General features: G+C 45.4%; 1 protein-coding gene across 2 annotated transcripts in view; it reads right to left on the bottom strand.

The window, feature by feature from the left end:
• The window catches only part of fgd1 (FYVE, RhoGEF and PH domain containing 1), a 65,662-nt gene that overhangs the window by 17,351 nt on the left and 29,078 nt on the right, over positions 1–19,233 (bottom strand). For both annotated transcript variants that reach the window (XM_027151586.2, XM_027151587.2), the window contains exons 2-7: positions 11,672–11,884; positions 11,194–11,380; positions 10,336–11,050; positions 6,175–6,413; positions 3,956–4,112; positions 153–291 (exon numbers count right to left, since the gene is read on the bottom strand). In XM_027151586.2, the coding sequence (XP_027007387.1) occupies positions 153–291; positions 3,956–4,112; positions 6,175–6,413; positions 10,336–11,050; positions 11,194–11,380; positions 11,672–11,884 (1,650 nt within the window). The remainder of the gene's footprint in view (positions 1–152; positions 292–3,955; positions 4,113–6,174; positions 6,414–10,335; positions 11,051–11,193; positions 11,381–11,671; positions 11,885–19,233) is intronic.

Here is a 19,233-nt window from a genome sequence, read left to right as displayed (position 1 = left end):
GCAGATGGAGGTCTGTTTACAGTTAGCAGTTAAAGGAGCCGGCAGAAACACAGAGCACTCACTCTCGCTCGCTCTCTCTCTCTCTCTCTCTCTCTCTCTCTCTCTCTCTCTCTCACACACACACACACAAGCAAACACACACTCAGACTTACTTTGAGCATCTTTAAAATCCTCAGCGTCCTCAGGCAGCCGGTGCAGGTAGTCCTTCAGTAGGAGCTCGTACCGAGGGATCCGCTGTACTGGCTCTAACATGTGGTGCTGTAGGGTGAGGTTTCCGCACATCTCCTCTTTCTGAACCCACACACACACACACACACACACACACACACACACACACACACACACACCAAACAAGAAACAGATATGTATGAACTCCCGAATACAGTCAGAGAGAGAATGCTAGTACTAAACAGATGAAACACATAACCTAGCTGTACTACACCACATTCTTAAGATCAGTGTTTATAAGGCTACACAAGCCTTATAAACAAGAGAAGAATGACGTAAACAGTTAAAATGACTTATTTCAACAGTTATCACATGTCCTAAAGACTTCCATCATCAATTTGACATAACACCCGAGTCAAGCTACAGATTTAAGATGACATAAGGGTGTTATTACACTTTTCACAGAGTCATATAACGCGACACGACACAACAATACGACACGGAAACTATATAAATCCATCTAATGCTAATTTAGCACCAGAAAGAAAAACTCTGTCAGTGCAGTGTCATTACATAAAGGGCAAAAAAAAAAATTTAGTGTATGCATAAAGCTGTTATAATAGTGTCATGGCATTGTCATAGGTTTTAATAAAAGTATTAGAAATAACATTCAATTTATTCAAGTGCTCTTTAATAGTTTCATGGCACTGCCATAGTCGTATCCCTAAAACTCCTACAATCAGAAATACATCCGAGAAATATTCTACGCTCCAAAGTCATGTCAAGTGGTCATAACATTCATAACACTAGTTGGATGTGCGCATGCGCAAAAGTGTGCACGCTTCAGTTATAACACCACATGTGTGTGGAAGTCTGATGCTGCAACCGATATTCTCTTTTATTTTCATTTTCTCATACTCCGTCCTTATTTTCGTGGGCCTAACCTTGAGGAGCTATCCTAAATCTCCATTAACGTGTTACTTCCTGTCACTGTTTAAGTTCAGAGATAAGAAGACTGCGATCTAGCGGTTGGGATATAAACGGAACAAAATGAAACTGCCATGAATCTGTATAATTGTTTAAATTATTATTATTTTTTAATAAATATCGATATTTTGTTTTTGAGAATCGATACGATATCGCCAAACAAAATATCGCGATACTCACGTGTATCGATATTTTCTTACACCCCTAATGACAGCCGTCGTGTCCTTACATACAGTACGTACAAGCTCTGTTAAGCCTTTCTGTATGTTTATGTCAGGTTTATAATAATAGATGCATAATTCCATTCTTTTGGACATTTTTATTGCTATTATAAAACGAAAAGACTCTTACATTATCACCTATTTTGTACTCGTTACGTCTACTTGTTTATGTTCCTAGGTTCTCCATGAAAAGTGGTACATAATAAAGCATTATTATTATTATTAGTAGTAGTAGTAGTAGTATTACTGTGCATGTATTCGTGTGTCTAAAAATCTTCTGTAAAGGTCATGAGGATGACTGATGAAGTGTTGGCACACTCGTTATTTTTATTTGAAACGCACTTCTATCAACACACCGCATTAATTAACTGAAAGCAGTCGACGCCGAGCGCCGAACTGTCAGACGTTTTTCTTCGTGCGAGACTTTTTAAATTGCGTTAATCGGATCCAGTACGTGCTTTTTTTTTTAAGCACGGGTGTGAATGAATTAAAGGTGGCTTCTAATTAACACCAGTCATAGTGTACATGCGCGAAAGACGGAGTTGGTTGGCAAGAATTTACGTCTTTCGCACATCTGCAGAACGTGTAATGCTCTTACTCATCCCAGACCGGTGGAGTGTTTAACAGAAGGCCCTGCTTCCACTAACCGCGGAGGAGAGTATGCTCTCATATCCGTGTCGTCCGCCCACACACGCCAAAACACAGGATTATTTTCCAGGCCTTTCAAAGAAGGAGCGCAGGAATTCATAGAAACTGGTGTTTTTTTTACAGATAAAATGTAGCTCTGTATGTAACCCTGCTTCCTGTTTCTCTCAGATATACCGATGATCTATCAGATCGGCAAAGAAAAGGCTGCATTGTTGCGCAATCTGTTGTTTATCAGATTCAAAAGATTTTTTTTAATAGGTTTTGTACAGGCTGATCCGCCAGTGCTTCAGCAAGCCCTCAGAGGTGTAGTAAGGCACTCTGAACATGTTTACAAGATCATTTTATTTTAACTCTAGAACCCAGTCTGGTGACCACGTAGGAACACGTTAAACCCGTTAGAAATCTCTAATATAAGACCGCCGGAAACACATTAAACCCATTAGGAGCCGTTAGAATTCCACAAGCAGACGACCAGAGACCATTAGAAATCTCTACGAGACCAGCATAAACACAATAAAGCTCATTAGAACCTATTAGGATTCTCGTTTACGGACAAAAGAAACACAATAAAACTCAATAATCGTCTCTCAGACCAGCAGGAACGAGTTGAATAGAAATGGAAGCCAATAGAATTCTCCAGCAAAAACACATTAAAAAACATTAAAGGAGCCATTAGAATGCTCTAAGGTCAATGTAGATAGATAGATAGATAGATAGATAGATAGATAGATAGATAGATAGATAGATAGATAGATAGATAGATAGATAGATAGATAGAGATAGAGAGAGAGAGAGAGAGAGAAAGAGAGAGATATAGATAGATAGATAGATAGATAGATAGATAGAGAGAGAGAGAGAGAGAGAGAGACCGCGAGCGCGCGCGCGCCCGCGCGCCCCTCTCGTCGCTCGCTCGCTCGCTCGACTAGCCTCGCTCGCGCGCGCGCGCGCGCGCGCCGCCTCGCTGAGCACTTCTCCTGCTCGCTCGCTCGCTCGCTCGCTCGCTAGCTCGATCGCTCGCTCGCCGCTCGCTAGCTCGCTCGCTCGCTCGCTCGCTCGCTCGCCTCGCTCGCTCGCTCGCTCGCTCGCTCGCTCGCTCGTGCGCGCGCGCGCGCGCGCGCTCTCGCTCGCGCGCTCGCTCGCTCGCTCGCTCGCTCGCTCGCTCCTCGCTCGCTCGCTCGCTCGCTCGCTCGCTCTCTCTCTCGCTCGCTCGCTCTCTCTCACTCTCTCGCTCTCGCTCGCTCGCGCGCGCTCGCGCGCGCGCACGCGCGAGCGCGGGCGCGCGCGCGCGCGCTCTCTCGCGCGCGCGCGCGCGCGCGCGCGCGCCCGCGCGCGCTCTCGCTCGCTCGCTCGCTCGCTCGCTCGCTCGCTCGCTCGCTCGCTCGCTCGCTCGCTCGCTCGCTCGCTCGCGCGCGCGCGCGCGCGCGCTCGCTCGCTCGCTCGCTCGCTCGCTCGCTCGCTAGCTCGCTCGCTCGCTCGCTAGCTCGCTCGACTCCCGGGGACATTGAAGCCTTTATTATCGCCACATATACATTACAGCACAGTGGAATTCTTTTATTCACATACCCCAACTGAGGAGGTTGGGGGTCTGAGTGCAGGGGCAGCTATGATACAGTGCCCCTGGAGAAGGGAGGGTTGAGGGCCTTGCTCAAGGGCCCAGCAGTGGCAGCTTGGCTGTGAACCCCGATCCTCTAATCAACAACCCAGAGCCTTAACCAGTCGAGCCACCACTGCCCCCAAATACAATAAAACTCATTAGAAAGCAGCAGAATTCCCTACAAACAGCAGAGACAGGGCAAAGCCCATTAGAAAGCAGGAAATATACAGTACCTAGGAGACCCCTGTGACATATTAACATCTAATAAACATCACTGGAAACACGTTAAAACCCAACGAGAACCAGAAGGCGACTCGTAGGTTTGGCCTGGACGTACCTGAATGTCATGAACGATGGCTTTAAACTGCGACGAGCGCTCCATCCAGGTGTTCACCAACTCCATGGCCGTGTCAAAGTTCTTCACGTATTCGCCGTACATCTTCAGGAAGGGAGCCAGTTTCTGAAGGATGTCCCCGATCCGAGGGTTCACATCCCTGAGAATAAAGGTCAAGAGCCAAGAGTCAAGTCGAGGTCGTACAGGGAGCCGAGCAAACCCTCCTCACGTGTGTGCAACCTCGCACATTTCTCACCACAGAGGAACGCCCTGAGGTTTCTTCTATGCGGAATAACGTGTACCGTACGTTTTTGCTGGAGAGAATGAAAAGACTGAGCGACTGGAGGAAATGTTTTTCCTGACACAGCAGCTGTGGTTTGATTCAGCAAACAGTGGGATCTCTCACTTTCTCACCGACGTGGTGTCTTTCTCGCTCTTACACGATGGTTGTTCTCTCACACTCGTGCTTACTTTGGCTATGTTTAACCTCCGTTCCACTTTCTGTACTCTCGCCCCTTCTCTCTCTCTCTCTCCCTCTCTCTCTCTCTAGCCTTCCTACATCTTTCTCTCACTCCTTTATTACTCCCTAACATCCATCTTCGTCCCTTTACTTCCTCACACATTTCAAACTGAAGTCAACTACAAATATTTGTCCATTCTTGCTCTGACTTCCTAGAAGCCAAAATATGGAATTTGGTCCTGTTTCGTGTCCAAGTTCAGTTCTAAATGATTTTGTCACGTCTCGATACACAGTGGTGGTTAATACGAAGCTCATATGAATGTAGACAATAAGAAATTGGAGTCTTTTCTGTTCTTTAAGTATTTGTCTATACCCACTTCTTCTTTTTGAGACGCCCCAAGTGCCCCAAGGTAAACACCAGTGTATTGTTAAAGGGGGTTCAAGGTAAACACCAGTGTACTGTTAAAGGGAGTTTGTACCTTGTTTGACTAGCTGTCTGATTGGTTTCCTAGCAACTCAAAACAAAAACAAAAAAACAAAGAAAAGTTATAATACATTTATACAGGACTAATGCAGGCAAACTACTGGTTGAGCTACAGGACGACAATGCAGATTCCCATGGTATAGATCAGGGGTCGCAAGTGGCTCTTTCATACCTCTGCTGCGGCTCCCTGTAGATTTGGAAAATAAATCATTCATTCATTCTCTACCGCTTATCCGAACTACTCGGGTCACGGGGAGCCTGTGCCTATCTCAGGCATCATCGGGCATCGAGGCAGGATACACCCTGGACGGAGTGCCAACCCATCGCAGGGCACACACACACTCTCATTCACTCACACACACACACACTACGGACAATTTCCCAGAGATGCCAATCAACCTACCATGCATGTCTTTGGACCGGGGGAGGAAACCGGAGTACCCGGAGGAAACCCCCGAGGCACGGGGAGAACATGCAAACTCCACACACACAAGGCGGAGGCGGGAATCGAACCCCCAACCCTGGAGGTGTGAGGCAAACGTGCTAACCACTAAGCCACCGTGCCCCCCCCTGGAAAATAAATATTTAATTTAAGTGTATTTTATTTTAGTTAGTTAGTTTTTTAAAAAATGTAATTCTAAATACTAAGATCATGATGCTCTTGCAACATTAAAAAAAAAAAAACGTTTAATTTGTTTGTCGCTCAAAATACGCGTCATAACCGCCGACTCGCGAAATCCGCCACACAGAAGCAGACGCGTTTTTGGTTCGCTGCATCCGGCAAGTTACAATTTTGATGTCATGAATACGAAGAGGACTCGATTAGACATTGAACGTTTTATTTGAAAGTAACCTTCAACCCAGCATTTTTTTTGTTAAGGTTAGTTCAAACTGTTCAAAATATTTTTGTTTGCTTACAGAAATAAAATTGCGTTTACTCGGTAGCAGTTCATTGATTTCATAAATGTAACACACTACAGATTTTTCTCTACTTTCCATAAAGGTAAAAAACGATATATATACAGTGTTGTCTTCACTTTAGATGTCAAAAGGGTTTTGTGGCTCCCTGTGGGTTTTTTTTCTGTGGTAAACGGGTCCAAATGGCTCTGTGAGTGTTTAAGGTTGCAGACCCCTGATACAGATCAAAAAGTGGTGATCATAATTCAAAGACCATGTTTAAAGTCGGTGATACAAAACCTTTTATTGCTAGAAAGAAAGTTAAGTGAGCGTGCCTTCTGGCTTGTTTCTTCCCCGGCCTCCTGGCCCGTATTCACTCACCACTCCTCCATGCGTTTCTCCAGCGCTGGCAGAAGGAACTGTTGATGGAAGCAGTAGATAGAGCAGATGTTGGAAAAGACGCCCATCACCACCTCGCAGGGGAAAGAGCCTCGCGTTCGCGCCTCCTCCATCAACTGCCCGCAGAACACCTGGTCCAGAAGGTGTAGCCTGGATACGTAGGCCTTCTCCGTGTGGAGGAGCTCGTTGGCGATGTTAAACACACGCTGCTGAACTGATAGCTGCAAGGCAAAGCACACACACATCTGTTAGACATCTGGAATGACAGTCTAAAAAAATTTGTATTTTTTATTTTTTTTTGCTTTAAGTCCGACCGACTTGTAAATTTGCGTTAAAACCTTTTTTTTTTTTTCCCGAACTCTTCAAACAACTAATACAAAAGCAATAAAATAATATTAATTATATTTTAGTAAGTATTGTAGATATATAAATTGCCTAGGCTTACATACAAACGAAGGCTACGTTCTTTCTTTTAAAATAAAAACCCGTGACGTCATCTATGTTTACGCTATTGGTTACCGGATGTCACACTACGGCCTGTGCGTTCGCTTCGTCTCATTCACTGTCAGAGGCAACGGTTCGCGCTCGGTAATGATGGCTGCGGCTACAGTAAACAAAATGTTCGCCGTCACCATTCAAAGTCATACGGGTTCGGGCACCATGATACATCTAAAAAATTTATTAAAACAGCTCAACACCGCTTTAACTTGGCACGAAGTTCTGTAAAAACTGTACAGCATCAGAATAAGGTTTGCGATGATGCGCCCGAAGGCACGGGTTGAAGACCCAGTCAGTGATGTCACGATATGCTAATTTGTTTAAAGTCATACCTACGTAATCACCGTCACCGAAATTGTACTTTTTTTTTTTTTACACTGAAACTTGAAAAAAAAAAATATGGACCTACCTACCGACCCTTTTTTTTTTTTACTGTTACTGCAAACCAAAATATTTTTAATTAAGGATGGCCTAAAAACTCAGTGTCCTTCAGCAAGCTTGACATTTTTGAGTGAGCAGAATCTCCGAAGGTCCCAAAACAAATATTGAAAAAAAATCACAGTGCCGAAGTGACCGTTTCTGCGATCGCTGGTGCAGATGGCAATGCGATGAGGTTCTCAAGAGGAAACCAATCGAATCTGCAACTCTTATTCCCTGCGAATGCAGCTGTCACGGTGAGGTGAAGACGAACGAGGATCCAATTGCAGTAAAGAGATTTAATGACAAAAAACAAGAAAACAGGTACACAGACAGGCAGGCAAAACAAGACCGAACACAGAACTAACAGGAAAGAGGAACATTGAAACGACTAGCACCAGGGAAGGGTACAAACAGAGAATATATAGGTGACAGGAACCGATGACAAAGCAGAGACTAATCAGAGACAAAAGCCCTGTTCGGACGGGATTAGTTTTACGTGGGGACGTGGAGTAATGCAATTTTACCTCAGGACGTCTGTAATATTAATTGGCCGATTCGCACGGGACAAGACATCTCAGTAAAACCAGCAGAAGTGGGAGGGGTAACTCGCTTTACGCACCACAGTAACCTCCTTGTCGTCATGTGCGTATGACGTTGCTTCCTGTTTCAAGCGCCTCCATGCTTGCAAAACGTGCCAAAAACTACTTTTAAACAGGAAATGACGGAATTTTACCGTACATATTTACAGCGGGTCTATTCGGACGGGATTAGTATTACCTGAGGTAATTTTTCTGGATCTTTTTACAGAAGGTAAAAGTCGCCGTAATCTTTACTGACATTGTCCGTAATGATTACCGAGATGGCACATTCGGACGGGATTAAAATCACAGAGAAGCTCTGGTAATAATTACTTTACCCCCCACGTCCCCACGTAAAACTAATCCCGTCCGAATAGTGCTTATGTCAGTAAAGATTACGGCGACTTTTACCTTCTGTAAAAAGGTCCAGAAAAATTACCTCAGGTAATACTAATCCCGTCCGGAAAGACCCGCTGTAAATATGTACGGTAAAATTCTGTCATTTCCTGTTTAAAAGTTTTTCAAGCATGGAGGCGCCAAGTTGTCTGTTTGCGCACGTGATAACAGGAAGCGACATCATACGCACATGACGACAAGGAGGTGTGTTACCCCTCCCACTTCTGCTAGTTTTACTGAGATGTCTTGTCCCGTGCGAATTGGCCAATTAATATCACAGACGTCCTGAGGTAAAATTGCATTACTCCACGTCCCCACGTAGAACTAATCCCGTCCGAATAGTGCTATCGTCCGTAATTACCGAGACGGCACATTCGGACAGGAATTATGGTAATAATTACTTTACCCCCACGTCCCCACGTAAAACTAGTCCCATCCGAATAGTGCTAAAGACAACACACCTGGAGGAAAGATTGAGTACAATTAGTGTCCATGGTAACAAATAAGTGGGCGGGGCCAACAATTAACAGCAGGGAATGACAGCAGACAGAAACAAGGAAAACACAGACAGACTCATTACAGCAGCGCAGCGACACGTTCATAATGAACATTGATCAGGTTTCTCGTCATTTTTTTTTTTTAGCAGCAAAAATAACCAGATGGCTGCTGTTGATTTGGAGGATCGTTTTCATTCATTAAATCCTCTGTGCTACGATGATGAACTTCACTTTCTTGAGACTTTAATGATTCGTTATTATCCGGTCGGGGGGGCGTAAAATCCCGACTTTTAAGGCTTTTAAGTCAAGAAAATATTTGGCCTTTGTGTCACAGATATGAACATCCTAAGAGGTAGAATTGTTGATGCAAAGCTGGTTCTTGAGGCAAAAGCACGGAGACGTGCAGAGCTAAAAACGTTCGCGGAAAACGCTTGGATTTATTAGTTTCACAAATACAGCGACAGGAAAATGTAAACAAAGCTGTGCCAAGTGCGTGGAGCTCACAAACAAACAAGCACGAAGAACACGAAGCTGGAGCTAAATAAATCATTAGATGGATATATAATTAGCTGATTTTTCATTCATTTTCGTTTGTTGGTACAAATCATCAGAAGACATCGTGGGTCTACAACCCGAAACAAAAGCCATGTTTGGTTCGGTTCCTGCAGTCGAGTCGATTCGGGTTCGACTCGCTTTCTCTCTCCTTGCTCAGGGGCACCTCAGTCGTGGTATTGCCGGCCCGAGACTCGAACCCACAACCTTAGGGTTAGGGGTCAAACTCTCTAAACATTAGGCCACGACTTCCCTTTAACCTCTTGTCAGCAAAATCGATCGTTTCTGGCCACAAACGAGCAAAGAATTCGCCGCTACGGTGTTACTACGGAGTACTACGGTGTTAGACTGGTGTCTGTAGTTTCTTTTAACTGTCAATAACAACAGAAGGATATTACATTCATTCATTCTCTACCGCTTATCCGAACTTCTGGGGTCACGGGGAGCCTGTGCCTATCTCAGGTGTCATCGGGCATCGAGGCAGGATACACCCTGGATGGAGTGCCAACACATCACAGGGCACACACACACTCTCATTCACTCACACACACACACTACGGACAATTTCCCAGAGATGCCAATTAACCTACCATGTATGTCTTTGGACCGGGGGAGGAAACCGGAGTACCCGGAGGAAACCCCCGAGGCACGGGGAGAATATGCAAACTCCACACACACAAGGCGGAGGCGGGAATCGAACCCCCAACCCTCATTCATTCATGGAGGTGTGAGGCGAACGTACTAACCACTAAGCCACTGTGCCCCCCGGCAGAAGGAAGGATATTACAGTATTTCACAAATTCAGAAGATATGAAAATAAGACTTAGAAATCTCATAGATGGCTCTGGACTGAAGCTGTCACTATCAGTTATGTACTTCATAACTTCTATATTCAATCTTATGACTAGAATGAATTTCCTGCGTATGCGATTGCACTTTTTGAGCATACAGTTATACAAAGTTATAGAAGAGTAATGATTTATCGTTGTCAGATGAGATGAGGTTCCCTTTAAAGATCGGTTTCTGTCAAGGCTTCTTCCTCGTGTTGTCTCTGTGCAAGGGCCCGACAGTGACATCCAGAGCCTTAACCACTGAACCACTGACACCCTGGATATTAATCACGATAGCCAACATTTAATTCCCAGGATATTTAAATTAAAAAACAAACATATTTCTGGCTACAGCTGTATAACCAAACGCACCTCGACAGAGTCCTGTCTCTCAGCTTTGGGCTGAGGCTGTATGGCCATGGCGTTTTCGCTCTCGTCCCCGCTCCCCTCTTCTAAATCGCTGTCTCCCTCCGAGTCCCTCGTTCCTTCCTCCGCGGCAGCGACAGCGCCTTCTCCCGCAGGTCCATCCACACAACCGCACGAGGAAGAGGAGGAAAGGCGAGGAAGAGACATGCACACCTCTCTGTCGTCGCCGGCGAAGCACAGCTCCTCGCTGTGAGACGGGGAGCTGATGCTGTCGATGCCGCTGTCCCGATTGGCGAGTTTAGCCTCCGTTTGCTGTGGAGGAAGGGACAGGCGGTCGGGGGGGATTTCCGATTGGCCGAGGTCTCTTATCTCCATTGCGTCCAGGAGTTTGTCAGAGGCGCCGTAGCCGGACTCTGTCGAGAGTCGCTTTTCCGCGCAGGACGCTCCCAGCTCGTTATCGTCCTCCTCTATGTCCTCATGTACCTCCCCGTCCTCTTTGACCACCTGCTCTTTTTCCTGCTCTTGCTCTGCTTCTTTGTCCTGGTCCTTCTCGCCCGAGGGACGCTCCGTCGGCTCGCTGAAAGAAGTGCAGGGTAAAATATCGTCCGTAGCGTCAGTAGCGTCTGTAGCCTCCGCAGCATCCGTAGCGGGCTGAGGTTCGGGTACCTTCGGCATACACATCACTCCCCCAGTGATATCAGGCACCATGATGATTTGCTCCCTGAAAATACACCAAACAATAACCCTTAAGAATAACGTAAGACTGTACCGTAATGTTTCACTTCCTGACATCGATGTGATAATTACATTCTAAAAGGACAAACTCTACAAAGACGACGCTGTAAGGACGCGATGCTCGCTCACCTCTCAAATCTCTCGATGAGTGACAGCACGCACGTTGGGGAGGAGCTTCCCTCGGCCCGTGGCAGGCCTGTCCGTGATTGGCGAGGGTCTGCAGGGAGCGGGCGGGACGGAGGCGGGGGCAGGGGTTTATCCGGGGGCCGGGGTCGGCGGCCGCTCTGTTGCTGGAGATGCGGTGGCTTCGGGGGCACTGAGCGAGACAAAATCAATAAAGCGATCGCTACTGTAAGTCTGACCAGGTCATGTGATTATATCTGAGCGAGACATGCAGAACAGGGTCAGATATTATCCGCATAATAATGCATAATACAGTCTGATAACTGGACCTCGTCACACAACCCTGACAATGATTATTTTCCTATAACAGCACACCCACCCTCAAGTGATTTATTCCTTAAATAAACCCAATAGATTTTGTCATTATTGTGCAAAAAAGGATTTAAACTGAATATGTTTTAACACCAAGAGGACTGAGACCCACCTTGTGGTTTGGGTCCGGGTAATGGCGGGCGTGTTTTAGGTGGTAAAGGCGGAGGGTTTTGAGGCTCGTTCTCACTTGTGCCATTACAATGCTGCAGTCCCAGGGGCCCAGGGTCCGAACAGAGACGCTGAGGGGCTTCGTGTTCTCCTGGACACGGGCCTGGCTCCAGAGACAGACTCTTAGTTAGGAGCCGAGGACTGGATGTGGACGGGCCTGAGCGAGACGAGAGCGAGAGAGAGAGAGAGAGAGAGAGAGAGAGATCTTTTACATGGTGTTTAAAATATCGTTCACTTCATATAAACCTGAAACTATTCATCAGTTCATGGGTGATCCACAGTGAACCCTCTGAAGGAGAAGTTGTCGGGTTCTTTAGGACTTTCCCAAAAAACGTCTGAACCCGATTGGGCCTCGATCTTACATCCTCCTCCTACCGGTAACCTCGAGGTTCGAAACCAGAAACTGATCCCTAAAGTGTTATATTTAACCTTATTTCGACTGGGTGATTATAAGACATTATAGCAGGTCATGGGGGAACTGGTTTGCTTTTGGTTTGTCATTATTAAGATCAATCTATTCACACGTTTGTCTCAAAACTTACATTCATATTATCTCTCTCTCTCTCACTCACTCATTCACTCTCTCTCTAACTATCCCTCTCTCTCTCTCTCTAACTATTCCTCTCTCTCACTCACTCACTCACTCACTCAATCTCTCTAACTATTCCTCTCTCTCTCTCACACACTCACTCACTCAATCTCTCTCCCTCTCTCTCTCTCTAACTATTCCTCTCTCTCTCACTCACTCACTCACTCAATATCTCTAACTATCCCTCTCTCTCTCTCACTCACTCACTCACTCACTCACTCAATGTCTCTCTCACTCACTCTCTCTCCCTCTCTTTCACTCACTCACTCACTCTCTCTCGCTCTCTCACACTCACTCTCTCTCCCTCTCTCACTCACTTACTCTCTCTAACTATCCCTCTCTCTCTCACTCACTCAATCTCTCTCACTCTCTCACTCTCTCTCCCCCTCTCTTTCACTCACTCACTCACTCACTCACTCTCCCTCTCTTTCACTCACTCACTCACTCTCCCTCTCTTTCACTCACTCACTCACTCACTCACTCACTCTCTCTCTCTCCCTCTCTCTCTCTGTCTACCTCTCTCTCTCCCTCTCTCTCTCCCTCTCTCTTTCTTTGCTGTAGTCATAAACCTCACACTTCTTTCAGGCTTCAGTGCAAACACAGCGGCTCAGATTATAGGCGGCGTTTCTCACTGGCTGCTGCTCGACTCGAGCCGATACACAGAAATATACGGCAGATGAAATAAATCCCGCTACTTTAATGCAAATCCAAAAAAAACTGGCTGCGATAAACGCGTTTGGTGTGTGTGTGTGTGTGTGTGTGTGTGTGTGTGTGTGTGTGTGTGTGTGTGTGTGTGTGTGGGATTACAGTCTTACAGAAATGATTCCTGACAGCTGAGAGATTTTTCACCTTCAAGACGTGTGACAGAAGAGCGGAGCCACGAGACGACATAAATCCCAGCGGCGTCATTACGCGGCGAGAGCTTTAGGGCTGGATTAAAACACTACCAGTGGCTTTTTAAACTCGTCCATCTTAAAGAGACATCTAAACCGTGTAAAGGAGTCAAGTGAAGTGCAATTTCTGCTATTTCTCTGATAAAGGCTCAAAACTATTTGACTAATAAACATCCAGTACACAAACTACAATTTTATGACAGAACCAAATCAAAAAAATATATATTAAGTCATAACTTGAACATGGGCGCACGGTGGCTTAGTGGTTAGCACGTTTGCCTCACACCTCCAGGGTTGGGGGTTCGATTCCCACCTCCGCCTTGTGTGTGTGGAGTTTGCATGTTCTCCCCGTGCCTCGGGGGTTTCCTCCGGGTACTCCGGTTTCCTCCCCCGGTCCAAAAACATGCATGGTAGGTTGACTGGCATCTCTGGAAAATTGTCCGTAGTGTGTGAGTGTGTGAGTGAATGAGTGTGTGTGTGTGCCCTGCGATGGGTTGGCACTCCGTCCAGGATGTATCCTGCCTCGATGCCCGATGACGCCTGAGAAGTTCGGACAAGCGGTAGAAAATGAATGAATGAATGAATGAACTTAAACAGTTCTACACTCAAGAGTGCTTGGACCCCTTAATCGCTTGTAACTATTTTATGTCTTCGTTCTTTTTCTCTTTCTTCTCCTCTTCTTTTGTTTTACTATGAATTTTTACTATGCCTTTAGGGAGAAAAAAATCCAACAGTAAAAAATAAATAAATAAATAAATAAATAAATTTGAATGTCATTCTTAAAATAATTTCATATCACATAATACACATATATTGTTATTACCATAAAGAAGCTATTTATTCAGAGGAGTCCTTTTTTTTTTTTTTTTTTGTGAACAGACGAACACATTTAGCAGCCAGGTCGATTTCCACTTAATTCACCTCTAACAGTTTACAGCTTTAGGAGCTTTAGCTGTAACCGTGAACAGTGAGACGCGGCTCGCGTACGTCTGGAGTGGATTATGTAGGTCAGTGTGTTAGCGTGTCGGCCTACAGCGTAGCCATGCTGTGTTATGATTTGCCTGTTTAGTCACTCGATCGATCTCAACACTTCGCTGCTTCCGTCACACGGCGACATTCGAGATCGACGAGCTTCGGCTGCACGGGTAACAGGATCGTGAAAACAGGGGCTCGGGGGGAAACATTTATGTATGTCTTTTGAAAAAAGAAAATCTGCCGTTGCATTTATTTATTTATTTATTTATTTAAAGTGCCACAGACAGGTCGAATGGTGCAGAATTTTTTTTTTTTTTTTTTTTTAAAAAGGAGAAAAAAATCTGGCATGTATACCACTACCCAGAGGTAATCGGTTCCATATGACGGCACTCGTACCCACTTCTGCAGGCAGGGGGCTGAAATGACTTCCACATGCTCTGTTAAAATGCCTTAAAGGGAAAGAGAGAAAACAGGAGAGGAGGGGAAAAACAAAGCTCTCCCGGCCGCAGACTCGACCGCTCGCTGTCTTCTGGGTTTGCTTTATTTTATTCCTTGTTTTACTTCCCGAACCTACTCTGAAACTTTCCAGCGCTCAGATGTTTAGACTGAACACAAAAAGCAATTTTTTGACCTACAAGCCCATTTTTGGTGATACGTCAAATGTCTACGCCCTAAAAAAAAACACCCAGATTTTCCCGGGCACCTAAAGGCGCACGTGTCGAACGTCTGTCGCTTTTGAAATGCGACACGGGTTGCGTCATTGCTACGCTTAAACACGTCGTATCGTCGTGATCCTATAAAAGACGCAAACCTGACTAGAAGACGTACGGGACACACGAGACTGTTCCATAGTCATCGAAAAAGCAGAAGCAGACGAAGGAAAGATATTTTCCATTTGTTCTTTTTTTTTTTCCTTTGCAGTCTCTAGACCAGTCTATGTCATTCAAACATCTAAACAGATGGATAAACTCTCTCTCTCTCTCTCTCTCTCTCTCTCTCTCTCTCTCATTCCACAGTTTCTGTCTGCTCATTCTCCGAAGACACAAATTACAGTCTTCTAATCTGTCTTCTGTAAAGCTCTCTATTTTAGTAGCGCTCTAATCCACGGAGCTGCCTTTCTGCCAATGGAACCACAAATAAATTCCAGGTTAAAAGAACTATAATGCAGCACAAATTCATGATCGTATCAGATCTATACCTTTATCCTTATGTCTGTGAGTATAGCTTGCGTAATGTCAGAATTTTACACACTTTCGTGTTACATTTATGAATGGGGGAAGTCGGTTAGAGAGCTTGACTTCTAACCCTAAGGTTGTGGGTTCGAGTCTCGAGCTGGCAATACCACGACAGAGGTGCCCTTGAGCAAGGCACCGACCCCCCCCCAACTGGTCACTGGTCCCCAACTGCCATTTATGCTGCCCACTGCTCTGGGTGTGTCTTCATGGTGTGTGTGTGTGTGTGTGTTCACTGCTGTGTGTGCACTTTGGATGGGTTAAATGCAGAGTACGAATTCTGAGTATGGGTCACCGTACAGGGTTTCCCGCAGCACTTTGCAGTTCGGGCGGCCCGCCTAAGCTGGGAAACCCTACCGCCTTAACTAGGTCGTTAAAAAAAAAAATTCCGCTGCACAAAAAGCCCGTCAAGTGCATCTCGGAGAATAGCGCGGACGCGCTTCACACCGCGAGCGGACACACGCGTCACACGGCCGAAATGAGAGAAAGACGTGGTCCGTCACTGTCTGGAGGATAACTAGCCAGTTGATAAAACGCGTGTCCGTGAGAACTGTAAGTGGACTCATGTTTTGGGTTTATTTAAGCCTGTTATTGTTATTAGTCTATAGTTGTTGCAAATTTAAAGTAAGTTAGCTGGTGATTTTGTTGTTTGAGTTCTTCACCTGCTAGCTACGATGCACGTGCCTGTTTTTAATAATTGTTAAATGTAGTACAAAGTCTGCTGTCTATCTCACAAAGAAGCCGGGAAACCCTGACCATATTTTAGCCGTATGTCACATAACTTCACTTCACGTCGCTTCATGAATCACTGGATCGGTCACACTGCCAGAGCAAACCATCACAACTCAAGAGATAAAAAATAATCGTATGTGGGATGTGGTAGCTCAGTGGTTAAGGTGTTGGACTACTGATCGGAACCCCAGGTCCACCAAGCTGCCACTGCTGGGCCCCTGAGCAAGGCCCTTAACCCTCTGTTGCTCAGTTGTAAGTCACTCTGGATAAGGGTGTCTGCTAAATGCCGTAAATGTAAATGTATTGATGCTTGTGGCCGAGAAAGTGCGACCTCCTCTAGAGAAATCAGAAGGAAGAGTAACTAATTAACTATGAAGTCATCGGTAAGCGTTCCTTCTTTCTACTCGTTGCCATAGGAACAAGGTTTATCGGTGGCTGGTGCAGCGTCCGTTCCGAAATCAGTTTTCTTGCCGTAGGATTAAACATTCTGGAGGGAGATTTAGCGATCGTAGAGGTATCGTATTTTATATTCCGTATTTATTTACATCTGCGTCATAAAGACGAAGCAGTTTGCGATCTTAGATACGGATCACGTGCGCTTTACCGTGTTCCCTACCGTCTGTAGTCTGTAAAAAGTGCGACTCGACGGACACGCCCACGTCTAGTCGCCCAAGCTTGCTGTCACTCATGTCGCTTGAACTCGGCAGCTCTTATTAATAACCGAGTCGAGAAGCTTTTATTTATTATTTCAACCATATATAGCTCACGCAGTACAAACTGAAATGAAACAGCGTTAATAAACGTTTCCGGTCGATTTGTCGTTATTGATATGAGAACTAGCTACAGACAGGGAATGTTGAATACGGACATCCATAAGATCGTTCAAACCGATAGAAGCCAGATTGTACCTGATCATGTCTCTGTATAATGCAGTTAAGTCGTCTGTCGCTTTGTCACATGTTGGTTATGAACATAGGATATGTTCATTCATTCATCCATTATTTTTCTACCGCTTATCCGAACTTCTCGGGTCACGGGGAGCCTGTGCCTATCTCAGGCGTCATCGGGCATCGAGGCAGGATACACCCTGGACGGAGTGCCAACCCATCACAGGGCACACACACACACTCTCTCATTCACTCACTCACTCACACACACACACACACACACACACACACACATACATACAACGGACAATTTCCCAGAGATGCCAATCAACCTACCATGCATGTCTTTGGACCGGGGGAGGAAACCGGAGTACCCGGAGGAAACCCCCGAGGCACGGGGAGAACATGCAAACTCCACACACACAAGGCGGAGGCCGGAATCGAACCCCCAACCCTGGAGGCGTGAGGCGAACGTGCTAACCACTAAGCCACCGTTCCCCCCACATAGGATATGTGTACAAGTTAAAACAATAAACCGAGCTGTAAAGGAAGCATTGAGAAGGTTTACAAAACTGACTTTGTATCTCCGGTTCATAAATACGATTCATGCTCTTATTGTGTGTGTTTTTTTTTTTTTTGGCATCGATGTTTGAATGTAATCTAGCTAACATACAGGATTGCTAGCGTTAGTTGTCCATAAAGCTCACTACTTTAGTCAGTTTATTTTTTAGTAATCCAGAGCTGTCCTTGTTTTTGTCTTTATACACAAAACCATGATATCAAAAGAGAAAAGATTACTAAAGTACCGTGACATTAGAATGACACATGAGCACTCGACTTGTCTATTTATACACCCATCACTACACCATTCAGTACAGAGCGCTCTGCCTGCAGGGCCTCATGCTAACACAAGGCTAACATGCAGTAGGAGCTGCTGGTTCAACAATGAAGCTTCCTATCGACTGACTGACTGACTGACTGATGCTTTCATGCTCCACTTCCCAAGCAGGTCTTATGGTCCAGCAGAAGATACAGTAGGAAAGAGATACAGCACTAATGTACGCTCCTATCGAACCTTCAGAGATCTGTACAAAAGTGCTAGCATACACGTCTAGTTAGCGTTCCTACTGGAACGGCCGTTTTATAAAAGTGTGCAAGAAATCGCTTCGGTGAGACGTCCTCGTTGTACAGCATGACCTCGTAGAGAAGAGGATAAATAAATAAACAAACAAACAAACAAATAAATAGCTGAGTCAAGGAAAATAAAAGTTATTCGCTGAAGTGATAGTCAGTCTAGCTAGCTAATCTAGCGACTTGACGCTGAGTGGCTAGTCAAGTGTAGTGATAAGTGATGAGTAATAAATTATAAATCAACTAAAGCTAATAAACAAAGGGTTTACATTTACCTCTAGCCAGGCTATGTTATGCATGTTATCTGCAACAAATTCCTTTAGCTATACAAGGATTAAACAGCCAGGTGGTAGCTAGCAACTGAGTAGGCTATTGCCCCAACTGGCGAGCCTTCTAAGATCCGGTTTGCCTTTCCATGGACTAGAGAGCCATCACAGTGCCGAGTCTTACATCACTGTATACAACGTTATACAGCAACATTAGCGCAGCAGCGGCAGTGGTGGCTCAACTGGTTAAGGCTCTGGGTTGTTGATCGGAGGATCGGGGTTCATGGCCCAGCACCACCACAGCACTGCTGGGCCCTTGAGCAAGGCCCTCAACCCTCTCTGCTCCAGGGGTGCTGTATCATAGCTGCCCCTGCACTCTGACCCCGAAACCTCCTCAGTTGGGGTATTTCACAGTGAAAAGAATTCCACCGTGCTGTAACGTATATGAAAGATTTGATACGGATTTTTTACGTCTTAATCAGCTTCTAGTAATTTGCATTTGGCAGACACTTTTAACCAGAACCACTTACTTAAAATTTCTATTGTTGAATATATATCGATGCTGGTTCACTAAGTCAGGGACTAAGAATACCATCGGTCTTCAAATCTGTCATACATAAAGAAATGCATAAACGTGTATTTCAAGCACTTCAGGAAGATGTAGATCTTTTGATGTGGTTGAACGCAACCAGTGACTCAGCTGTTCAGATATTTATTTAAAAGAAGTTCATTCCACTACCCGAGTGCCAGAACAGAGAAGAACCTTGGTGCAGGTTTTCTTTGTACCCTGAGTGATGCTGG

This window comes from Tachysurus fulvidraco, chromosome 14 (assembly GCF_022655615.1).
Source record: "Tachysurus fulvidraco isolate hzauxx_2018 chromosome 14, HZAU_PFXX_2.0, whole genome shotgun sequence".
Classification (NCBI taxonomy): domain Eukaryota; kingdom Metazoa; phylum Chordata; class Actinopteri; order Siluriformes; family Bagridae; genus Tachysurus; species Tachysurus fulvidraco.
Note: the sequence above shows the minus strand (reverse complement) of the source record. Positions and strands in the feature narration are given on the sequence as shown.